Source organism: Seriola lalandi, unplaced genomic scaffold (assembly GCF_002814215.2).
Source record: "Seriola lalandi dorsalis isolate HSWRI2012SDOR001 ecotype SW California unplaced genomic scaffold, Sedor1 jcf7180002054554, whole genome shotgun sequence".
NCBI classification, from domain to species: domain Eukaryota; kingdom Metazoa; phylum Chordata; class Actinopteri; order Carangiformes; family Carangidae; genus Seriola; species Seriola lalandi.
The window spans coordinates 2,119,021-2,141,993 of NW_019525107.1; the positions used below are offsets into that span (position 1 = coordinate 2,119,021).

The 22,973-nt window shown below is 44.5% G+C and overlaps 3 protein-coding genes across 5 annotated transcripts in view; all 3 read right to left on the minus strand.

The window, feature by feature from the left end:
* Positions 1-4,253: 4,253 nt before the first annotated feature.
* On the minus strand, positions 4,254-14,949 carry adnpb (activity-dependent neuroprotector homeobox b). Its single transcript, XM_023415691.2, has 4 exons — positions 14,418-14,949; positions 10,098-10,214; positions 8,636-8,728; positions 4,254-8,434 (listed from the first exon to the last, which is right to left on the minus strand). The coding sequence occupies exons 2-4, from the start codon at positions 10,203-10,205 to the stop codon at positions 5,423-5,425; spliced, it is 3,213 nt and encodes a 1,070-aa protein (XP_023271459.1). The 5' UTR covers positions 10,206-10,214; positions 14,418-14,949; the 3' UTR covers positions 4,254-5,422.
* A 1,274-nt stretch (positions 14,950-16,223) lies between these two features.
* dpm1 (dolichyl-phosphate mannosyltransferase subunit 1, catalytic) lies at positions 16,224-19,655 on the minus strand. Its single transcript, XM_023415570.2, has 9 exons — positions 19,484-19,655; positions 19,028-19,127; positions 18,757-18,790; positions 18,592-18,668; positions 18,016-18,041; positions 17,736-17,831; positions 17,580-17,648; positions 17,360-17,474; positions 16,224-16,723 (listed from the first exon to the last, which is right to left on the minus strand). The coding sequence occupies exons 1-9, from the start codon at positions 19,612-19,614 to the stop codon at positions 16,619-16,621; spliced, it is 753 nt and encodes a 250-aa protein (XP_023271338.1). The 5' UTR covers positions 19,615-19,655; the 3' UTR covers positions 16,224-16,618.
* Positions 19,656-20,515: 860 nt separating this feature from the next.
* Positions 20,516-22,973, minus strand: part of LOC111661877 (collagen alpha-1(XX) chain) — a 28,426-nt gene continuing 25,968 nt past the window's right edge. For 2 of the 3 annotated variants that reach the window (XM_023415565.2, XM_023415567.2), the window contains 5 exons: positions 22,827-22,893; positions 22,530-22,718; positions 22,288-22,365; positions 21,961-22,122; positions 20,516-21,441 (listed from right to left, as the gene is read on the minus strand). In XM_023415565.2, coding sequence (XP_023271333.1) covers positions 21,413-21,441; positions 21,961-22,122; positions 22,288-22,365; positions 22,530-22,718; positions 22,827-22,893 — 525 coding nt within the window. In that variant the 3' untranslated portion in view covers positions 20,516-21,412. The remainder of the gene's footprint in view (positions 21,442-21,960; positions 22,123-22,287; positions 22,366-22,529; positions 22,719-22,826; positions 22,894-22,973) is intronic. The other variant, XM_023415566.2, reaches the window with a different exon arrangement.

Sequence of the window (22,973 nt, forward strand, 5' to 3'; positions counted from 1 at the left end):
ACACACACACACTCTATCACCCAGCACTGCAGAAGAGGCCTCTTGTCTCCCCTGCAGTCTGCAAGGCCTTTCTTTAGCAGCTCCCCCCCCCCCCCCCCACCCCCACCCCATCATCTCCACCCCATCTCTCTCTCTCTCTCTCTCTGTCTCTCCTCCTCTGTCTCTCGGCCTTGGCCGGTGTTATTGTCCCTGTTTGTGGGGCACCGTGATCTAGATGACCTCTACTGACACGCGAATTTCAGAGGATGTGAGGTACAAGATGAAACGTTGCACCCACAACATCACAGGCTTTACCCATTCTGCCCACTGGCTCCTGTTGGCTTCCTGCAGGGGGCGCCACCACCGCCATTACTACATTACAACATTACAACCTGCTCACCCCCCCATGTCCCTTTGTTCTGTCTTCCTCACCTCTTGTCTCCCCTCCTTCCCTCTCCTCCCCTATCTCCCCTCTCTCTCCTGCAGGTCGTCACTGCTCGGGTGGGTGCAGGCTGCAGGTCAGGTGGGGGCAAATGTTAAACTGACCCGTGTCCAGTTCGACCAATTAGCCTCCCTCCTGTTAAGCACAGGGGCTGTTTTGTCTCGGCAGCCTGCACCTCTTTGTGTCTGACAGCACACACACACACACACACACACACACACACAGACAGACAGACACACACACACACACACACACACACACACACCAGGGCCTCTCCGTCTCTCTCCTCCAGCTGCAGGGGGCGCCATCTCTACACCACCACCACTGCCATCGCCTCCCCTCCCCCCAAATCCTTCCCTCCCTACCCCTTCTTCTCCCCTCTTTCTCTCTTCTCCTCCTCCTCCTCCTCCTCGTGTTCCCTTCCCCTACACCCCCTCCTCCATCTGCCCCTACCACTTCCTCCCCTCTTTCTACCTTGCCACTCTCTCTTCTCCTCCACCCTCTCCCTTCCTCTCCTCTCCCTCCTCCTCACTTCTCCTCCTTCATGCTCTTGTCCCTCTCTGACTCCCTTTTTCCTCTCCTCCCCTCCCCCCAGCGCCTCTCCCCACCCCTTCCCTTCGTCTCCCTCTCTCTCTCTCTCCCCTCCCCTCCCCTCTCCTCCCCTTCCCCCCCTTTGAAAGGCTGTTAAGCGCTCCTTCTGCACACAGCACTGCAGATGAGGCCTCCGCCTCCCCCACAGTCTGCCAGGCCTCTCTCTCTCTCTCTCTCTCTCTCTCTCTCTCTCTCGCTTTCCTTCAGCCTCCCCCACCACTCCTTCCCTCCCTCCCTCCATCCTTCCCTTCCTCCCTCTCCCTCGCTCCTTACAACAGCATAGCAACACTGACTAGCCAGCCAAGGAGAGTCTTGCCTCTCTCTCTCTCTCTCTCTCTCTCTCTCTGTCTCTCTCTCTGTCTCTCTCTCTCCCTATTGCACTGGGGTAATTTCCCTCCATTTTAGATTCCACATCCCTGGGCGGCGAAGGATGGGATTTTAATGAAATACTTGGAGGTAAAAATATACATAGTGAATGTACGCATCAACCTCACTCAATTTAACTAGGTTGATAGAACAGTGTGACTCACTCGATATAACTCCGTCAGAACTGATTGATCCCGACTCTGGGAGAGTACCTTTCATCCAATGGTGCACCTCAGCAAAGGGTTAATAATGTAGTGTTCTGCTAACATGCAGGCAGGGTCTATTTGGTATAGGCATTAAAACCAGAACACAAAGGGACAAATTACAACTCTCTGGAAAACACATCATATATTCTCTTTCATGTTTTCTTAAAACACCTGGAAACAGGGACATTCAAACAACGCTATATATATATATATATATATATATATAGACACACATTGCGGATATATTGTGGATGAGGTTTTCACAGGATGGCCACTTAAAAGTCACAATTCATAACCCCAACATCTGGAGTAAAATCCTCTTCAATTGTTTCATACATTTTATAAAGTCATCACAATGACGTCATTGACTCCCTCACCCGTAATTTCTATGGTCATAAACACGCTGATGAGTCTTTATCCAGCAGTAACTATCCATTCTTCATTACACCAGAGATATCATACCAGTGTGATCTTGTGGGCAACTTAATTTTGGTTACCAAGCAATGCTGGATGTTCCTGGAACTATTTTTGGCTACTTAAAGACACAACTCCTGTGTGACAAAGCTGAACTTCCTGTGTGAGGAATCGTTGTTGGGCTAGAAGGAGAATATATATACATATATATATATATATATATATATATAATTACATATACATATATTTTGTGATGACCCCTGGGGTCCTCTTGGTTTGGGATCCTCTTACTAACCTGTCTCTCTTGGTCTGCAGGTAGATAATTGGTACATCTGGAACACCTGTGTGTTTCAGGGTATATAAGTCCTGGGTGCCTATAACCTCTCTGCTCGTCTTCACAGGCACACCTCGTTTCGGGTTAGGTTATATTGTCTTAGTTTAATCCTTATGTTTAGTTCTGTACCTTACAACACCTGCATTCACATGCCTCACTCGTGCACACCACACACACACACACACACATTACACACACATTACATCAAAGTAATGTAACTTAATACATTTGATCACTTTTTGATTACTACTACTTTTCAGTACGATTGAGTCTGTCGGTGCCCTGTAGAAATGTCACAACCTGATGACCTCTCCAAGTTCATATCTAATGAAAACACATTGCTTAATGAAGTTAGTGAGTGTTATTAGATCTAACACCTATCACCTATCTGATCTGCCAACAGAATGGTAAATGACTGCACTTACATAACACTTTACTGGTGTTATCGACCACTCAAAGCGCTTCACACTTTCCATTCACACAGACGCTCATGCAGCGCTTTTTCCTACACATAAACCACTTTTCTACCATACACCCACATTCAAACACCCATGATACTTAGGGGGCAATTTGGGGTCCAGTTTTTTGCCCAAGGACATTTAAAAATGTGGACTGGAGGAGCCGGAAATCGAGCCATGGACGTTTCGGTGAGTGGACAACCCGTTCCTCCTCCCGAGCCAACAGAAGGCATTCCTGCTCGGCCAAAGCAACAGAACGAATGTTACATTCTACATATCGGCTTATTAATGAAAGTTACATTTATTTTGCAATTGAATTATATAATCCCATTACATGTCATTAGTTAGTCCCTGTGTATATCTTTTAGAAATATAAAGGACTGGAAAATAAAATCCCACCCTGGGTTGATATTCCCCACTGTATTCTCAAATTACAAAGCAATGTAAAACCTCATTACGATGTGCTGTCAAGATACTTCAGACCTGAGTGGTTGATGAAATATTCAGTTGGCTAATTTTAAATTACTCCTAAATAAGATTTTTTTTTGGGGGGGGGGTGTTTATGAGAATAGCATCATACTTTGATGTCACTTAAAAATGATTTTAATATACAGAAACCAAAATGACAGGTATCTTTTTGGCTCTGTATATAACCATGTAAGATCCCTTTTTCCTGGCTGCTGGCCTGGATTTGGCATCTGCATTGTTTAGCTAATTGCAAAGAATGATTTCTGTACAAAACCTATAACAACATCGCTTTTAAAAAATCATACTTAAACCAGTTCATTCAGCCTGGGAGCTCAATGCATCCATATACATGGTCAATCAAATTAAAAAACGTCACTCTCTTGTGTTTTTGTGCCAAAATATTTCCCTCGCTTCATGAGGAATCTGAAGATGAGTTGGTGACAACATTGTGTTCCAGTGGGCAATTGTGATCAGTCTTGTCCCACCTACAGAATCAAACAGAACTGTCAGTGCATCCTGCAACGGCCTGTTTACAGTTTACACTTCTGAATGACTCCTTCCTCCCTACATCGCTGCCAAGTCAATGTAAAATGATGCTGCACCAGTTTCCTAGTTGAGTAACATGTTTCAACAGTGAGGAACATTTTTGCAAGAGATATTTGTTAATATCTGGTTGGTGTTTTGGAGATTTATCTGGTGACCTTTCATATTTATCTTGGGGGGGGGGGGGGCAACCAGTGCACCATGGAGCGCAGTTTGCACCATTAACCATACTCTAATCTGATTTATAGCCCCTTTAACCAAAAAGAGGGGCACGTCATCGCTGTACTGGTCACTTTGTGACAGGATGTTTAACCACTTATTCATAGAAAATTTTGCTATTTAGCATGAAGTGCACGTTGCAGTTTTAAGAAACAAGTTTAAGGAGAAGTTTCAAAGCTTTTCTAACCAAGAACACACAATCCTTCTGAATGAAGAAACCATCACCCGTTGCCTTTAGTTGTGTGAGAAGCACAATTACAGCACTTTATTGTTCATAAATGCTTAAGTGAAAAATGAAAACATAAAACAAATACACACAATTCAAAGAACACATACCAAACACAACTCTCTTTTCTGAAAAAGAAAGAAAAAAAAAAAAATTGATTTCACTTTTGTGGATGTCAGTAAGGTGGTTATTGTCCAGTCTCGTGGGGCAAAGAAACATAAAGTTAAAACTGTGAAAATAGAACATACAGTACAGTCGAGGCTAATGAGCACAAGGCTGCAGAAAGTGGATGAAATGCTCCTTTATACTGCGAGAGAATGAGAATATCTCAGCGCCAATATTCTTTCAGAACGGCATTCATAGAAAAAGATCAAATAAAAAAAAATAAAAATCATAATCAAATTAAAAAGCAAAAACAAATCAATTCAGTTCTTTCATTCTTATATATTGATATATTATTTTGCAAAAAAAAAAAAAAAAGAAAAAGAAAAGAGCTAGGTTTTTGTTAAAAAATAAACTTAAACATACAAGAAAATACCAGCCACCAAAGCAACACCTATCGTTAAGCATATCAATATAGAACATATGAGGCTACCTTACACACAGGTAATAGCAAATATTTAAGGGTACATGTACGGCAACGTCTGTCCAAACATGTCTAAAAGACTGTACAAATTTACACTACCTATCTCGGTATAACTACATGAAAAATGATGGATTATCTGGTCAGCCTGAAAGCTTTACCTCACAACAACTCAATATTTTAAAGCCACACTTACAAGTTCAGTGGCTAAATCAACGTTAATAACTCCTCAATGTAATAAAGTATATAGAAGGCAGAAAACGTTTTCTATTTGTTTGGTGTAACTTCACTTTTGTCTTTGCACCTCCCCCTCCCGCTCGGAGAGGGTGGAGGAAGAAACATTAAAACTTTGTTCACAAATCTTTACATCAGTCCTAGCTGCTCGTCGAGTCCTGCCTTTAAAAGTCATTGAATGGCTTGTTTTGAGATTTCACTCAAGGAGACTTCTCTCCTCCTCCTCCTCACTCCCTCCCTTCCTCACAGATGCCCAATGTAACAAGGCAGTGTCCTTCGGTTTAGGCGAGGCAGATTTGTTGGCGTGGATCAAACCTAACGTGTCTCTCTGACTGTGTGAGTCTTTGTGATTTCTCCAGTCAGACCTGCTGTTTGCCCAGCTGGGCCCCGTCTCTCCTGCTTCTTGCAGATGATGGTACAAACTTGGGAATAATGATGGGCAGAGTGTCTCTTCCCTTAGCAGCCGGTCTCTCCGAGCTCTCCGCGGGCCTGAAGCCGTTCTCTACATGCGGCCCTTCGTACTCGTCCTCATCCTCCTCCTCGTCATCATCATCATCGTCATCATCATCCTCCTCGTCGTCATCGTCGTCCGACATGTCATCTAGATCCGAAACAATCTTGCCCCCTGTCCTCTGATCTATTTTCTCCTTAGCTCCAGTAAGCTGTTCGTTACCATGGCGATGTACCTCTCCCTCTTGTTCTTTGTTATCTTTCTGCTGCTCTTCCTCATCACTGTCAGAGTCAATGGCAATGGGCTCAGAAAGGTCTAGAGGCATTTTCTGTGGTAAGGTGCTGTTGATTGTCTTGGTTTGGTCTCTGCTGGCACTGTTGGGTTTGGGGGCAGATGGTGCTGCTTTAGAGCCTTGCACAGTCCCTACTGGCTTTCCCTTTGGTGGTGGGGCCACACCACCATTAGCAGCTACAAGCTCCCTGTGTCTCTGCAGAGCCTGCTCTGACAGCCCCATGCGCATCCTAGATGTCCGCCTCTTGCTTTGTCTCCCCTCGTACACGCCGTCCTGGATGGACGCTAGCTCGTGACTCACTTTGCTGAGCTCGTGCATACTGAACCCGAGCAACACGCTAGTGTTTTGGGTTTCGCATTCCTGTACGCATTTTCTCCGCCTGTTGACGAAGTGGCTGGAGATGTCCGACTTCCACAGCCACAGACTGGCTGCCAGCTTCTCCACCTCCCGTTGTGTGGGGTACGGCGCTCGATTGAAATACTGTGTTAGAAATGCCTTCCTGGACTCATACGACTCATTCTCATGTCCTTTGGGGTCGAGAGCCAGAACCACAGGTTCATCAGGGTTTTCTACAAATGTAGATGGACCGTTGCTGTCCCGTGGGTGGGCCCTTTCCCCGGGGGGGCCGGGCCTCCTTCGTTTTGGTGCACTTGTGTCTGAGCTATCAAAGCTGGCCCGCTTGAGAGCGCTGCTCTGGGCCTGCCCGACCCGAGAAGAATGAGCCACCCGGCTGTCCTGCCCATTCTGGGATTTCCCTACGCCTCGACAGTGCACCAAGTGTAACGTGATGGTGGAGGCAGTCATGTTGCTAGTATAAACCCCCAAGCAGTGAATACACTTGTAGGTCAGTTTCTTTTCTACAGGATGGACTGTCTGAATCACCTGGTGCCTCTCTCTCAGGTGATGGGCCAGTGAGTCTGAGATTGGGCCCTTAAGGATAGAGAAGCAAAGTGGACATAGTGTCTTGCCCACATCCCTTTTGTATGGGACAGATGCCTGTGGGGCGCTCTTGGTTGGTGCACTGTCTGCAGCCACTGAAGGTGTTTTGGGTGGGTGCTGAGGCATTAACCTCTTGCCTGATATTAAGGAGGCAGACAAGGATGATGACACAGAGGTGTTGTTGTTTTGAGCATGAAACGCCACCGACTCCTCTGGGGCGTCTCTCATGTTGTAGGTAGTGACGATCAACTGAACATTCTTGGGATTGCCCTGCTGCAGAGTGAGGTCAAAGGTCAAGGGAGAGTCTGTGCGTGGGCCTACACTCTCATCTGGGTGCGACAGCCGCATGTGGGCCACCATCTTCTCAACATCATTGAAGGTCGCACGGCAGTGCGGGCAAGACAGGCCGTGGATCAACATGTGGTTCAACAGTGTGTCACTGGGGAGATAGCGGTTGCAGTAGAGACACTTGCTGGTGAAGTTGTGGATCTTCATGATGTAGTTGGCAACAGCAGGCACCTTCTCTGCTTTGTGCTCTTTTTCAAAGTGAGAACTGTACACGTTCTCTGGGAAGAGCTCATTGCAGATGGTGCAGATTTTCCACTTCTGGGTGTAGGACGTGCCGAGGACCGAGGAACCGCTTTTCTTGGCCGTGACAGATGCTACAGTTGTAGCTGCTGCTTGAACACGTGAACCCAGAGGATTGGATTTGAGCGAGGAAGAAGAGTTGACCACAACTGGACTCCGCAGACCGCCACCAGAAATTAGCTGCTTTGCTGCGTGTGACTGCTGGGGCACAGAAACCTGGGCATTCCCTGGTAAAGTAACCCTCACCTGCTGGCCGCCAACAGAGAACGGATGGGTGCCCCCAGCCTTTAATCCTATTGCATCATGTTTCATCCCAGACAGAAGACTCTGAGAGTTAAAGCCCCCCTTTGATGTGATAACAACCCGACCCAGCTGCTGTGAGCCAGGAGACCTGGTAGTGGCCATTACTGCACCTTTAGGGCCCATCCCAATGATGGTCTTGTCTCCTTGGGATTTGGGGGGGATCATGAGAATGGGTTTGGGGCGGGGGACTATCACACTGGTGTGCCCAATCATAGCGGTGACCTGGTAGCCGATCCTCTCGTGGTCCTCGATGACGTGTTGAACAAGTGCCTCGTAGGTCCTTGGAACAAACAGACACTTCTTGCAGTGGATCTGGTTGCTGTTAACATTGTTTGTGCTGTTACTCTCTGTATTCCCTGTGCCGCCATTCTGAGCGTGTGTCTTCTCTCCCGGTTTCACAATGTAGGGCTGGGCGACTTGCTGGAAGTGTTCCCGGTAGATGTGCTTTCGCACTACATTGTACAAAGGGTCCCTATAGGTGCATTTCTTGCAGTAGTACACTGCTTGTTCCACACTGTCCCCGGTCCTCTTCAGCACGCCGTCCTTCATCAAGAGCCCACCAGCCCCTGCCACCATTCCACCTGGACCCTGCCGCACGGTGTTGTTAGGCATGTGGAAAAGTTTGATGTGTGTTTCCAGAGTCTTTTTGTTACCATTGTAAGTGCAGTAGGGGCAGTTGAGCAGAATGTTGTTCTCAAAGTCCTCGCTGTGGACGTTGCGGAAGTGGCTCTTGTATGCAGAGAAGTACTTGGATGAAAAGAGGCAGCCAGAGCAGCAGAAGGGCTTTGATCTGTAGTCCTGGAAACACAGAGGTGGGAAAAAGCTTAGACTTCTTTGTCTGAGAGAATTAAAACCATTTTATTCTACCATTACACATATTTTCTGTTTCTGTGATGTAAACAGAACAAATTATTCAAAACAACAGACTCAAATGCCAGTGTTGCAAACAACAGGATATTTTTGTGGGAGTGTGTATCTGTGTGTGTGTGTGTCACACACCTGGACTTTGGTATGTGATGGTTCCCACATACACACATCTTCCCAGGTAGTGTGCTTTATGTACACATCAGGAAGAGTGAAGTCTTTATAGTCCTTAACAACAAGGAAACAAAGATTATTATTCAAGGTGAAACAAATACACAATCAATCAAAACAATGTATTTGAAACATTCACCACGAACATGCTGCCTCCATGGATGCATGAGATATAACTTACTCGCCTAATTCATTTGCACTCATTTCATTTCAGCTCGCTGTGAATCGCTACTGTGTTTTACTGTCATTTATAGTCACATTTCTCTCGTCTGCTTTCTGTTTCACTGTGTGTGTGTGTGTGTGTGTGTGTGTGTGTGTGTGTGTGTGTGTGTGTGTGTGTGTGTGTGTGTCTGACTTAAGTCTGGTTTATACTTCTGCGTAGGATTCGACATAGAGCCTACGCCGCAGCCTACACAAGTGGCCTACGCTCCTGTGAGCATTCATACCCGGGCTCTGCTGTGTCTGTGTTGCTCTGCAGTTACAATGCTAAAACGCTAGTTGGCTGTGCGGTTCTTACGCCACTGTGTGTACTTCAAACAGTGACAACTGACACCGAGTGGATCATGTTGGAGTTGGAGCTGATAAATGTCGTACAACAGTTCTTTTTTCTGAAATCACTGCAACGCAGAAAAGAGAGAAGACGTCGGAAAAGTACCAACTTTGACCTGATTGAGGCAGAAGGAGGGGGACTCTTCTGTGCTTGCCAGGGCTGCACCGTACCTACGCTGTACCTATGGTGTCAATTCAACCCCACACACACACAAACAGGCTGACAACTCATTATGTAAAGTGCAATAGAAGCTTTCCAACAAGTTTTCTAAATCCTGTAAAACGAATGATGGACAGATGTCGAGCCCAAATGTCTGAAATTCAGGCCAAAATATCAGCAGTTTTTAAACGCACTCAACCTAGCGACAGTGGTGAGGATGCTAATGGCTAACAGCTACCACTAGCGTTGAGAGCTCTAGCAGCCTTTCTTGTGCATTAAGTGAGATAAAACAGAATGAGGACACTGTGTCAATGAGAACAAATCACATAATACTGTATGTGTTGGAAAGTCCAGTTCAAAGATTCCTTTCATCATACATTATCTACATTTATGCAGCTGAGTCAGGAACCCTGCTGCTTAACACTTATTTCCTGCAGGGAGACAAACGGAAGAATTATCTCAACTCCTGAACCGACCTTATTATTAAACCAAAACAAGCTTCCCGTATTTACACCAATGTCACATGTATCCAAAGAAGAACCTTTCACAAACCTCAAAAACAGATGAAACTAACACTGGCACATGAATTTGAAGAAAAGTCCTATTTGGCAATCATAAGGAAACTCACACACCGTGTCCTTAAGGCAAAGATGTCAACACAAATGTGCAGCAGTATGTGTGGGAATTACACAAACAGCACAGTCTGGGCAGGCTCACCTCTAGGTGATCTCTACAGAACTCCAAGCCGATGTCTCCCAGAACCTTCTTGACATTTTTCCTCGCTTTCCGCAGACTGCCCAGGTTATTGACAGGGAGCTGGAACATGCTGCCCACCTGAATAGAAAAGACACACACAGCATATGATCAACAGGTGTAGGGGAGAATATGGATGTAAACTGAACCATGAGTCATGAAATGAACAGTTCTCTGAAACAATTCTGTCTTTTCATTGACTACACTTGCATAGTACAAAATGTGAAAGGGGACGCCTTCATTAAAACCCCTTTCAGACATAAAATACACAACACTGATGTCTTCAGCTACCTGTGGTAGGAAGTAACGACGGCTTTGTGACATTTAGACATCGTTGTCTCTTACGTAAATTCAGACAAAACTACAGATGTGAAAACTAGTCTAGCATTTGCAACAAGACTCGTATGACTAAAAATGATAAAGTTGTTCCCCAACAGACCAAAGTGTGGGAGTGTCGGAGATTCAGACTGAAAGCAGCCGTGCGTTAAAATCGTGCAAGGGGCTGTGGTGGTGGGGGCATGTTGTTTAAAGTGCTGCTGACACAATGAAAAACAATGCAGGAAGTCCAGTCTGAATAACAGATTAATGCATCTAAAGATTTATCAGGCACCAAAAGGACAAACAGAGAAACAATTTGTAAAGCTCATATACTCAAACAGGATTTTACAACTGGGACGTTTTCACAGCAGCAACTCTTTTATCTTGTCGTGATAATCACATGGCAAATAGTAGAATAACTCTGTTCATGTTAAAGTATTTCACGTCAAGTAATCCACTACATGAGTGCTTGCGTGTAGGTGACTGGCACAACACAATTACATTGCGGCAAAAGCTGAGCCTGGTGCAACTTTTTTGCCTGATGACCCTGCATTGTTTTTCCTGAGCCTTTTGCGCTGGCACCCCCCCACTGTTCTGACAGACTGGCTCCATTCAAACCAATGAGAGGCCTGTGTTATTTCACACAAGGCTCAAATTGGTGTGAATGCAGCCTTATTTTGAAATGGAGATTTAGAGAAATGTGCTGCCATATAAAATATTATTTTTCACAGCAGAAATTCTGACTTGTCATAGTAGGAGAATCACAACATTTGATGATGATGATGATGATGATGATGGCTCTGTTCACTTCAAGTGTAGCAGTAGACCATGACAGTGTGACAGTTGCCAGAATTATATATTATTTGCACCTATGCCTTACCTACTGTGACATGTCAAAAGTCTTCTGTGAAAACAGCCTGTTCGCAAAGATTCAATTCAGAAAGTTTAATAGGCTGATGAGGCTTCAGCAAGCAAACATGTTTCCATCAAACCTTTAAGACGGAGAAAAGGAACACTGAAGTTTCTGACGTCTAGTAGACACGATACACATTCCTGTCTATGGTCTCTCACTGGTGCACTGACTGACACTCAGTGGTAATGCACCAAGATATACAGCAATGCACCGGCAAAGGGCAGGGTAGAAGAAGACCGCTATCTTGTAAACATGTGCTGAATGTAAACAATGCGGGTTTCAAATCATTTTAAAATTGGTTTGCAAATCTTTTATGAAAGAAACAGTCATTACATTTGTTGGACCTTTGGACACACAGTGCATTTTAAGTGAGAAATGTGTACATAACTTGACAAGAAATCTCCAGCTACAGAGTCACAAGCCAGTGCTCAGTGTTTTACTCATGATAACTACAGTGTAGTTTTTACATTGTGTGCCCACTGTGATAAATGATAAATAACAATAATGAAGTTTTGATTTGACCTTGCAAAACGTGACTGGTCTGTCTGGAGTAGAAACAAATGTGGCGAGCAGAGAGAAAGACCCATGGTTCAACACAGAATACAGCTTAACCGACATACACCCATTCATTATGTGTTATTATCAATAACAATTAGTTAATTATTAGTTAAGTCACCTCTTGCCAGAAGAAGTAAGGGCTGTTAAATTCACTGTCCAGAGTGGCTGGGCAAATATCTCTATTCAAATCAGGGCTAGATATAGTGAGGTCAAAGGTCACTGATGCATGATGACATAGAGGCAGCTCAGTGACAACAAACAGCACTGTCCCAAACAATTCCTGTGAACACCTCAGCTTATTTCCCTTCTGGAAAACACAAAACAGAGAGGGGGAACTGTGTGTGTGTGTGTGTGTGTGTGTGTGTGTGTGTGTGTGTGTGTGTGTGTGTGTGTGTGTGTGTGTGTGTGCCAACTGTTGGCCTAGTGATGAGCTGAGAGAACCAAAGTCGATCCTCCTCACTCACTGTCTTGCCTGCCTGTTGTCTGTCTTACGTAGAGAAACGTGCAAAGGCTGGAGTGAATGAAAAGAGACACACACACCCCTGCCCACTTCCCTTCTCTGTCTCTCTCTCTTTTGCTTCCTCCCATTACTTGTAGATGGCGCTAGAGAGGATCTCCATTATGTAAGCCTCCCTATACTCTGCCTGCCCCCTTTTTCTCCCTGCCTCGCAATACCATCACAGAATGGCGCCTCCTATTGAGTCAGCAGCAGCCTCTACAATATGTCTGCAGTGGAGGGGGAGGGGAGGGGAGGGGAAGGGAGGGGAGGAGAGGAGAGGAGGGAGGGATGTTGGGAGGGAGGAAGGGGAGGGACAGAAGGAGCGAGAGAGATCAGGGAAGGGGGAGGGTGAGTGTGAGAGAGGATGAGGTGGGGGGGTGGAGGGCGGGTGAGGGAGCTAGGAGGAAGAGAAGGGGGGGAGAGAGAGAGAGAGAGGGGAGGGGGAGCGAGTGAGCAAGTGAGGGTAGAAGGAGTGCGAGGGGAGAGATGAGAGGAAAGGAGAGAGGACAGAGAGTGAGCGACGGAAGTGGATGGGAGGGGAGGGGGGGCAGGGAGGTCGGACAGACAGGCTCAGAGGAGAGGAGAGGGGAAGGGAGGGAGGGTGAGGGAAGGAGGGGAAGAGGCTGAGAGAGGGAGAGAGAAAATGGAAGAGGGTGAGAGAAAGAGGGGGCGATACGTAGGGGAGGGGGGTGGGAGGAAGAAAAGGAGAGAGAAAAAAGCCAAGGAGAGGCTGAGCAGGGAGGGAAGGGAGGGAGAGAAGGAAGAGGAGAGGGAGGAAAGGCGATAGGAGGCTGCTCTGCTTTGCTCTGCTGAGGGCTGCTGGCAGAAAACAGGTTTCCCCCTTCTACTGTGGTGTGAGAAAGAAACAACAAGAGGCCTACAAACCTTCAACCACAGATTTACTAACGCTCACTCAGTCCTCCACTGGGACATGGTAACCTATGTTCTGGCTGCTGTTTACACTCCTCAGTCAAGGTGTAGGTGTTTACCAAGGGGAGAGGGGCAGCGTCTGGTGACATCTACATTCACAAAGATACCAGAAAAGTTTAGGATGCTCAAAATGCACTGGGGTTAGTTGTGTCAATAGGCTAAACACCTGTCTGCAGTCCTGAGCAATAAAAGGCAGAAGGCTGTCCGTGTCTGTGTGAGTGTATATGTGTGTGTGATTGATTGATGGTAGTGACCATGTTCATCATCTGACACTTGTCCTGACCGAGTGACAGCCCCCCCCACCCCAACCCCTCCCCTCCCCTCCCTCCACCGGCTCAAACACGAGGTACGAGTGCATCACAACCCCTGTGTCACCTGGTCGGATCCTGGTCATATTCTTATCACCTCCGAGGGGGGTTTGATTATTCAAAAGGAAAAACATTGATAAGACAACTCACAGTTAAATGGATTCCATACCACGATCTCACTGTGGTTGTGAATATGTATCGTGTGTTGCCCAAGACAAAACTCTCTGTACAGTGATGAAGCTACACTTTCACCACTCGCAGCATTTCTCGCATTGAAAACGTTAACTCGCAAAATGTGTCGCGGTGCGTTGTGGTAACGTTAGTGTCAGTCAATGTGGTCTCTGATCAACATCTGGCAGTATCCAGATCGATAGCTTTGGCAGGGAGCTGCTGCCACTGACAAAGAATGGGGACACACCGCGCTAAGTTAGCATGCTAAGCTAGCAACTCGCACCAACAACATGGACTATTCACAAACTAATGCTGCCATTTTTTCCTCCTTATTTTTCCGCAAAGCACATTCGCCTACATTTTTATCTTGCCCGATGTAAACAAACCTACTGGAGAAGTCATTCAACTTGACATAACGCTAAACCCCGTATCCCTGACTTATACAAACATAACGTTAGCTACATCTACAGCCAAGTTACCTTAGCTGTAGTTCACCGCCACCCATCGCATCTCCGCAGGTAGCCACAGCTAACAGCAAACTATCTCGCTTTGAGGGATATGTCCAACATTATCACAGACAAGTTTACCTGCTTTCACATCCAGTGCTCCCGTCCGAGTGAATTGTGTCACCTCAGGTTGACTGAGACGATGTACAGACACTTTCACTATTTTCAGATATCTCCGTTAATATCCTTTCAGGTGACAACTAGCTTCGCGGGGGGAGCCCGGCCGTTGGTGCACCTTCCAAACCCGACTGTCCCTCGCCGACAAGGGCTATCCTCTTCCCTCTGGTCGGCAAACGGGAACTGAGAGCCTCCGAGCCTCATTAGACAATTAAAACCTCCATTCCCTGGAGCGGTGAGGGCGGACACATGTCCTGTTGTCGGGAACAACAACCAGCGTACCTACTCTTTCAAATAAATTGCCTTAAGTCTGCCTGTGATCGCCTGGCAGCCGATAACGTTTGGACCATTCTCCTCTGTGACAGACAATACACATCCAGCCTAGAAACTGCCCTATCCAAAATGGCGCAAATAAAAGGGGCGGAAGTGACATCTACTTGATTAGCATAAATAATCTCATTGTGAGATCCTCGCGAGCCCGGCTCATTAAAACTCTTGATTGGTTCGTCAATCAATTTGGCCAATTAAGAAAATGGCTGTTGAAAAAAAAAATTGCCTCGTCCCTCAAAGCCTGGGGTCGGCCTTTGGTTTCTGTGACCGAGGGCTGTGGGGTAAACAACCCGACGTAGTAATTGCGGGATCTGGCCGACAGCGGGCGTCCTCCTGGAGTGGGTCTCTCCGATTTAGGCGCATGCGCGGTCTGGCTACATCTGGCGTCCAACCCCCCCCCCTTCTCCCCCCCAGTGGAGGGTCAGTTGTACAAAGTGCCACAGCACTCAGCTCAGAGGAGACATCAACGTTTGAGTCAACGGTAGGTGGCGCTGTACTATTCTGTGTTATTAAACATTGATATATAATTATATAGAAACCGACCGGAACTACTTTCCTGTTCAAGAGGCAGCTCCAAGCAAAGCACTGTCTATCAGCACCTCACTCTAGAATGGTTTCAGTGATGGTAAAAGTTCTCCATCAGCAGGGGTTCATTCTTGCCCTCATACCCCCCTTCCTGTAATCATCATCATCATCATCATCTTCATCAGTGACCAACCCACAACCACCATTCCTACCTTCCTATCACTTTCTGTGCAATTTATTTCTTTTAATGCTAGAATAGGACCTGACTAACTCAAGATGTGCAGTGTTCTCATTTAATCAAATATCTCAGTTTATGAAAACCTGGCTTCAAGCTCGTGTAATGCTGCTGCTTTCAAAGCGCCAATTCTCACAAACACACAAATAAAAAGACACACCCCAGAACAAAACACACACTCTGGAGCTTTCAGGGCCCCTGGACTTTTCCAGCCCTGGGGCTGCTGCCTTGCACCTGACACTTTCATTGGTGCAAGGGGGAAAGTGGGATGTTAACTGTCTTTACCCTCTGGCCTTTAAAAAACAAATCGTTTACATATGTTCATCCTGTTGTGACCCCTGGGTGATTTTTTCCATTAGTTTGTGTCAGAGAGGTACAAGCTGGTGTCTGTTGACTACTATGGCCTCAGCATAAAGTAACACTATGTGCCAGGGAAGATCATGAGATGTGGTTGAAAGTCCCAAAAGAAGTTAGAAGGTGTCAAACTGTTTCCAAGGTCAAGAATGAACTTTTGTACTCACATTTTCTCTTGCAGTATTAAAGTCTTCAACTTTTCTTTGGATTGTGTTATCTGACCTGCCTGCGTTTAGAAAAACCAGCAGCCCACCCATGTTTCACATTTGACCTTGATCAATCAATGACTCACTGTACAACAAGAGCACAATCAGAAGACAACAGAGCCAACAATACAAACTGTTTAATTTCATACAAACAGTCACAGATTATCATAAACCCCTCTCACAACTGTGTAAATGCAGAGTACAGTCAGCTGTCTGGACTGGGAATGATGAAACACTATCTGCTCTGTTCAAAATTCATGAAAGAGGGTGATGGGAATGTAAAGCACTACGTTCCTTCAGTATTCTGGACGGCTACTGACAGGGAATTATTTTATTTATTTACTGCTAACAGGGGAGAGAGATGTCTCCTTTGTCATTTGCCGTCATGTCGCTGTCTGACTGTGGGCAAGTGGAGCTTTTTTCCCTCATTACAATCCAAACTACAGTAGAGTATGTAAGACAGCGACTTTAAAAGCCATCCAACCGTGGGATATCCACAGTGACTACATCACTGATCATGTTGTGGCAAAGAGTGTGAGCAGTCCTTTCACGAACGACACAATCTCATTTCCTCCCAGTTTGGACTCTCCGTAAACTCGATCCACAAAGGAAATGGGTACCTGTTGTTTGGAAGAAGAGGACAGAATGGTTTTAGTTAGGTTGGAAGTTTGGATACAGAAAAAGAAAAAGCTCCTTTCTCCCTTATTTTTACACACAGAATAAAGGTTTCACTAATCTGACAAGAGGCTTTAAACAGTCTGGAATTAAGATATTAATCTAGTCCACATTTAACAAGTCTAAATAAAGTGGTTTTTAAGATAGACCCAGGCTAATGTGGTGTGGATGCAGAGAAAGCTGTAAAATCGTTGTTTTTTAGCAAGCAAGAGTTGAATCGAGGGCGACCCGACTTGGATATTGATCATTGAAGATGTGTCAGCTCTTATCCAAGAAGCTTCTTCAGTTGTTATTCAACTTTTCTTTGATAACTGTGACCTGGATGACTGAGAATCTTTACAAACATTGTCCTTTTTTGTTACACAAATCACAAAGTGGGTTTAAGTTGTGTTAAGGCCTTGATTTCTAATTCTTTTTAACTTCTATAAATGGTGTAAATAAAGGTGAATCTAGTGAAAGTCAGTGTCATTGCAAAAGGATTTATGTGAAAATCATATGTGCACTTAGTAAATAATCACCTCGCAAAGAAAACATAAATACGTGAATGAGCCAATGAGCCAATGAATGAATCAGGACTTCACCTCTCCAACTGTGTAGTTGAGCTGTCTGGCACGGACGATCATCTCCATCTGAAAGACGTACCCTTTGGACACGCAACGCTCAACCAGACTCTCCAACACCTTCTTCTTGTACAGCCTGACAGGAGAGAGACAAAGCAGCAGGAGTGTGAGAAAACATGGTTCGATGCTCGTACAATGCAACAGTCCGTGGCACTTATTTCGTAGCACTTGCACCACTTGCCTGAAGCTGCCTGTGAGGTCTGAAGCACCGGGTCTCAACAACACTTGAGTCAGAAAGTTTGCTCCCCGACTGTTAACGAGAGAGGGAGACACCAGGAAAGAAAATGAAACCTCTGTCTCTCGCCTGTTGACTGAATTGTTGCTGACTTGCAGTTACCTGATGAGTTTCCTGCGCAAGTCCCAGCCGTATACGCCTCCGTTGCCTTGGTAACGAGTACCAGACACCAGGTCGTAATTACCCTCCTTCTGCTTTCTGGCAAACAAGACAAAACAATCTTGTAACTAAAGGATGCGTACACAATTTCACTATCAACTGTCATTTGTGGCATAGTGATTAAATATCATTATGAAATACAGAGATTTTGTGTATGTGAACTGAAAAACACATCAAAATATAAAATAGGAAAGAAAGGAAATGGAAATTTAGAAACACTTACTCAATAAATTCTGGGATAAATTTGGGCTGGAAAAAAAACATACAAAGAAAGATAAAATATCACTCATTGAAATTAGAGAATAATCAGATAAACTCGCACCTCAGAACCAAATACTACGTCAGGCGCAATTCAGGAGTCTTTAATAGAATCAGCTAGAGGTGAAATAATTAGTTGATTAATCAATTAGTTGTCAGAAAGAATGAATCCACATCTATTGTGACAATAATTCATTTTAAACACTAGTTCCAGCTTCTCAAATGTGAGGATTTGCTTCTTTGTATCATGAATATCTTTGGGTTTTAGACGAAACAAGCAAATTTCAGACATGGAATTTAGGAAATGATGATTCTGAGACATTGTAGAGTAATCACCATTTTCTGACATTATATTGACCAAACGATGAATCAGGTAATTGAAAAAGTAACTGGCAGACTAACAAAATTAACTGTTGGACACAGCCCTAGCTTCACCTTCATGTGTGGCGTCACCATCTTCTGTTATCATGCCAGAACAAGGCAAACACACCCAGTGGGAGTGAATCTACTGTTCGCACACAATGAAACAAGCTGCACTCACATGATGTGAAAGATCTGCATCCATTATGATGACGAAGTTCCCAGTTGCGTGCTTCATGCCATGGATGTAGGCAGTGCCTTTGAGAGGAAACAGGAGTTCATCAATAGTTGGCAAAGGTAATTTATTTACATGAACACACTATTTTTAACACAGTTTTGAACTTACCTAGGCCTAATTTTTTCGCTCTTGGCCGTAGAAGCTGAAGCAAAGAACATAGAAAATAAGAGAGTGCATAAAAATCCTATGCACTATTTATTTATTAGAGCAACTTGCTACTAGAACATGGTAGACTGCTGTCAAAACCTTACCCAACCAGTCAGTTATTGTCTCTGCTGCATTTTAATTAACTCTAATACAGACTTTTCACAGTTTAACAAAATGCATTATCAAGGTCTGCTAAAAGAAGAGCTGGGATTAACACTGATTCTTTACTTACTATCTTGTCCTCTCCATAAATTTTCTGCAACTGCTGTGCCACCTCCAGTGTGCCATCTGGGCTTCCGTCGTCAATGACGATTACCTCGTAGTTATATCCACTGTGAATAAAGCAAATTATTCTTCAGGTTGTGATTTGGTTAGGTCTGACATACACAAGCGCACACGCGCACACGCTTTGGCTTTACTATAGTTGAGAGGACACTAGTTGACATAATGATCCTCTAGCCCCTTACCCTACCGTAACCTGAACAAGCTTAACTAAACGTTGTTGGGCCTAGACCCTAACCTAGCTCTGACGTTAAATCCTAAACCCAGTCTTAACCCTCAGACAGCCCCTTCACGTCGTGAGGACCAGCCACTGTGGGTTAGTGACAGCTCATCACTGACTTGGCAGCAGTAATGGTAGCTAACATTAGCACTAGCCGAGCAGCTCTGCCGGCTCCCCGGAACTCACCTTTCACCGAAATATTTCACCAAAAGCCAAACTATGAGAGGGAGGTTTTCCCTTTCGTTGTAGGTAGGTAATAATACAGAGTACTTGTCCCCACTGTCCCGGTTTGGGGGAGAAGTTTTTCGGCTTGCCATGGCGACTTGAATCCACTTTAGCCTCACTTCGTGAAGTCAAAAGAGAGCCACACAATATCCGGTTTATGATTTTCAAAGTAAATTGAGTAAATCTACTGTAAAGTCACTGATAAATAAATGTAGTGGAGTGAAAAGTACATTTGCTCCCAAAATGTCGTGGAGTATAAATACAAAGTACCAAATAATGGAAGTACTTAAGCAAAGTACAAGTACCTTAAAATTGTTCAGCAGTAAGAGTAGTTGAGCTTAGTAAAATTCCACTACTGCATTTTAAAATATTTCCATAATCAGTCTGTTTACATCAGCTATACTGAAAAATCACGGAAAGATCATGGGAACATTGTAACTGTTCACATAGTTATTCCCTATGTGTTCCTCTCTTGTATCAGTGATAGATTTAAGTGTAATTCTAATACATGAAAGTGTATAACATTTACATAATACGACACTATCAGGGCAATAGAAAACATGATAGAAAATGTTGCTCAGTGATGTCCTCACAGGTTCATTACAAAGATGATATATTGTTTTCTATATTAAGTAACTAAACTTCAGCTTCAGTTCCCCATGGTAACAGGTGCCGTTCGCCTTTATTTTGAAAATAATCTAACATTGCTGACAAAACCGGAAATCGAGCGTACCACTGAAACTAACTTGACGAAGCTTGTTGCTTACAGGTTGGAACTTCCACGGTGCTCTTCAAAATAGACGCCACTGGAAACTTTCTCTTCTACATGGTTCCGACAAAGGACTGTGACATTATTTTCATTATTGATTCTTGATTAGTTATCACATTTAGCCAAGTTTTCTAGATTGAGTGTCTTGCCCAAGAGCACTGCACAGCAGAAAACAGCATGAAAAGAGTTTCATAGAAAGTTATTTTGAAAATAAACATAATTAATTAGATACATATTAATGGATTTTTTTATTAACAAAATCAAAAACATACATACTAAAGAGCCAAGGAAACAAACAAACGATAACATCTCTGACACTGTCTCTCTCTCTCTCTCTCTCTCTCACACACACACACACACACACACACACATACACACACACACACACACACACACACAACACACACATTACCCAAACCCCAGGAAATCAGAAAATGTAAACATGAATTTTCAATATGAATACATACAGTATAAAATATCATAACATGAATAAATGTATACAGTAAATATAATAAACAATATACAAATGATCATACACACGACAAAGGACATTCTCACAGTATCATTTCTACCATGGAACAAAAAGAGGCTTTTACACCATGGATTATGCATTTTCATTATCATTGAGGCAGTTAAGGTTAGAACGGCAGATGAAATAGGTAGAAATGTAACACAGATGGCTAAACTACTTGATACAGTGCATGAATACATAAACATAGTAACAAAAGGTTTCAGTGCGAATAATGGTGTATAAGACAGCACTTTACTGATCCCAGTGGGATAATATTTTCCTTTATGATGCCATCTGTTCATCAGAACACTATTCTACATTAGAAAGCTTCCTACTTATTCTCAGTTCCTTTCTCAGCTGTTTTGTTTATGCCAAAGAATGCAGTAACAATAGGACAGAGAGAGATCCTTCCTGTGTTATCTCCTTTTCTCACATATGATGAAGCTTCTGCATCGGTCAGTGGCAAGTCCAACACACCAAACCTGCTCAGCGGTGCTTTTTTAAGCTCCATTCCTCGTCTGTAATTCAGCTCCAAAGGAACCATAGTCATCTCAAACAGATGTCAGTCACTCAGTCACCTTACCATCGCCGCCTGCTTCTTCATATCCACTCAGGGCTGGTAGCCATAATAAGGGTCTTCTGGGTGGAGAAGGCACACACACAAAGAAGAGTCAAGAGGGGGCTGTTGGACTTAGATTGATCAGGTGGACACAAAGACAAGTCCAGTGAATGCTAATGTTGCTCTCTGTCTGCTGGATTTTTAATGAAGCAACTGTTTGTTACCACATTCTCCAAGAAAACACTTTCTAAGGTGATTAAATCTCAATGTTGCATTTACAGCTTATTGTACTCCCCCAACATGCCCGTAGACATCAGCTGACTGCCTGTAAGGTAGAAAAAAGGAGCTATCTAAGATGCCTGGGGTCGATGTGAGATGAGTAATCTACCCTTATGGAGAATAATGCTTTTACAACCAAATCATCTTTTCTTGCTACTGTATAAGAATTCCAGTTGCCTCATGGAAAACGACATTAATCTTGAACTTAAATCCATATCATGATTGTAAACCCTTCACCTCAGTGTGAGCTGCCACCGGCACACCTGGATAATCATACTTCAATACTGCCAGGCTGTGTGTTAGTTGAGTTAATAGCTCACCTGTTTGCTCGGGAACTCTCTGGCAGCCTCCACTACTGTCGCACACACCCGGGGGTCCGATCTCGCCTGGCTGTCCAGGAGCTCCAGGGATCCCAAGAGGTCCTGACTTACCATCATCTCCTTTGGGACCTGGGGCTCCCAGCTTGGTCTCACCTGGAGGACCTGCAGATACAAGTGATACACAACACACATGCATCAGAACCAGACATCAGGATAGGGTTATTTACTGATAATTTGTTGGACAGGTTATGTATGACAACTCTCTAAGCCTCAGTTAACATTAATACTCCAGCAATGATATGAAACAAATGACGCATAAAGAGGAACCTGCAAATCCTTTGACCCCTGTGGGCCCCTGGACTTTGGTCCCTGCCTCGCCTTTATTCCCTGGCATCCCTCTCTGCCCTGAAAAAAACAGAATGATACAAATCAGCAAAATGAAAAGCTCATAATATTATCATAATAAATGACATAATCATAATTTATAGATGTCAGATCTGTGTGCAATAGCTGCTTGACAAACATGAGAATTTGATTTCAAACAAACCATCTCCTAGATGGAGTCTTACCCTGCTCTCCTGGATATCCAGCCCTGCCAGGTCTCCCCCTTGGGCCAACATTTCCCATGGCACCCCTGCCACCTGGTGGGCCCTTGGGTCCTGGTATACCAGGTTCCCCCGGGGGCCCCACTGGCTCCTCAATAGGAGCTGGCTTACGACTGACCTCGTTAATGAACATGTCAAGCTTCAACACCTCCTCTGAAAAAGCAAGAGAATGTTGTTTATTTTAAGTTTTAGTCACTGATACAAATACACAGGGATCATCAGTGTAGAAGTTGTTTACATGCCTGCTAACAGAGAACTTACTGTGCACTAGTTGCTCACAGGCTTGTGTGACCAGTTGGTAGATCATGGCCATAGACTGAGGTTCCCCCTGTGAAACATCAGCAGACATCAGCAACTGCGGCTCCAATAAGACCCAACGTCTTTAAATTAGACTTTAATTAATAAAAA

Excerpts from the sequence above, each read along its gene's own strand:
- dpm1 (XM_023415570.2), bottom strand. The coding sequence starts at position 19,614 with ATGGCAAGCCGAAAAACTTCTCCCCCAAACCGGGACAGTGGGGACAAG. Across the intron at positions 17,832-18,015 it reads TTTATCCCAGAATTTATTGA|AAAGCAGAAGGAGGGTAATT; the intron begins GTAAGTGTTTCT and ends CTTGTTTGCCAG. Across the intron at positions 17,649-17,735 it reads TTGCGCAGGAAACTCATCAG|TCGGGGAGCAAACTTTCTGA; the intron begins GTAACTGCAAGT and ends TCTCGTTAACAG.
- adnpb (XM_023415691.2), bottom strand. The coding sequence starts at position 10,205 with ATGTTCCAGCTCCCTGTCAATAACCTGGGCAGTCTGCGGAAAGCGAGG. Across the intron at positions 8,729-10,097 it reads TCTGTAGAGATCACCTAGAG|GACTATAAAGACTTCACTCT; the intron begins GTGAGCCTGCCC and ends CTTGTTGTTAAG. Across the intron at positions 8,435-8,635 it reads CATCACATACCAAAGTCCAG|GACTACAGATCAAAGCCCTT; the intron begins GTGTGTGACACA and ends CTGTGTTTCCAG.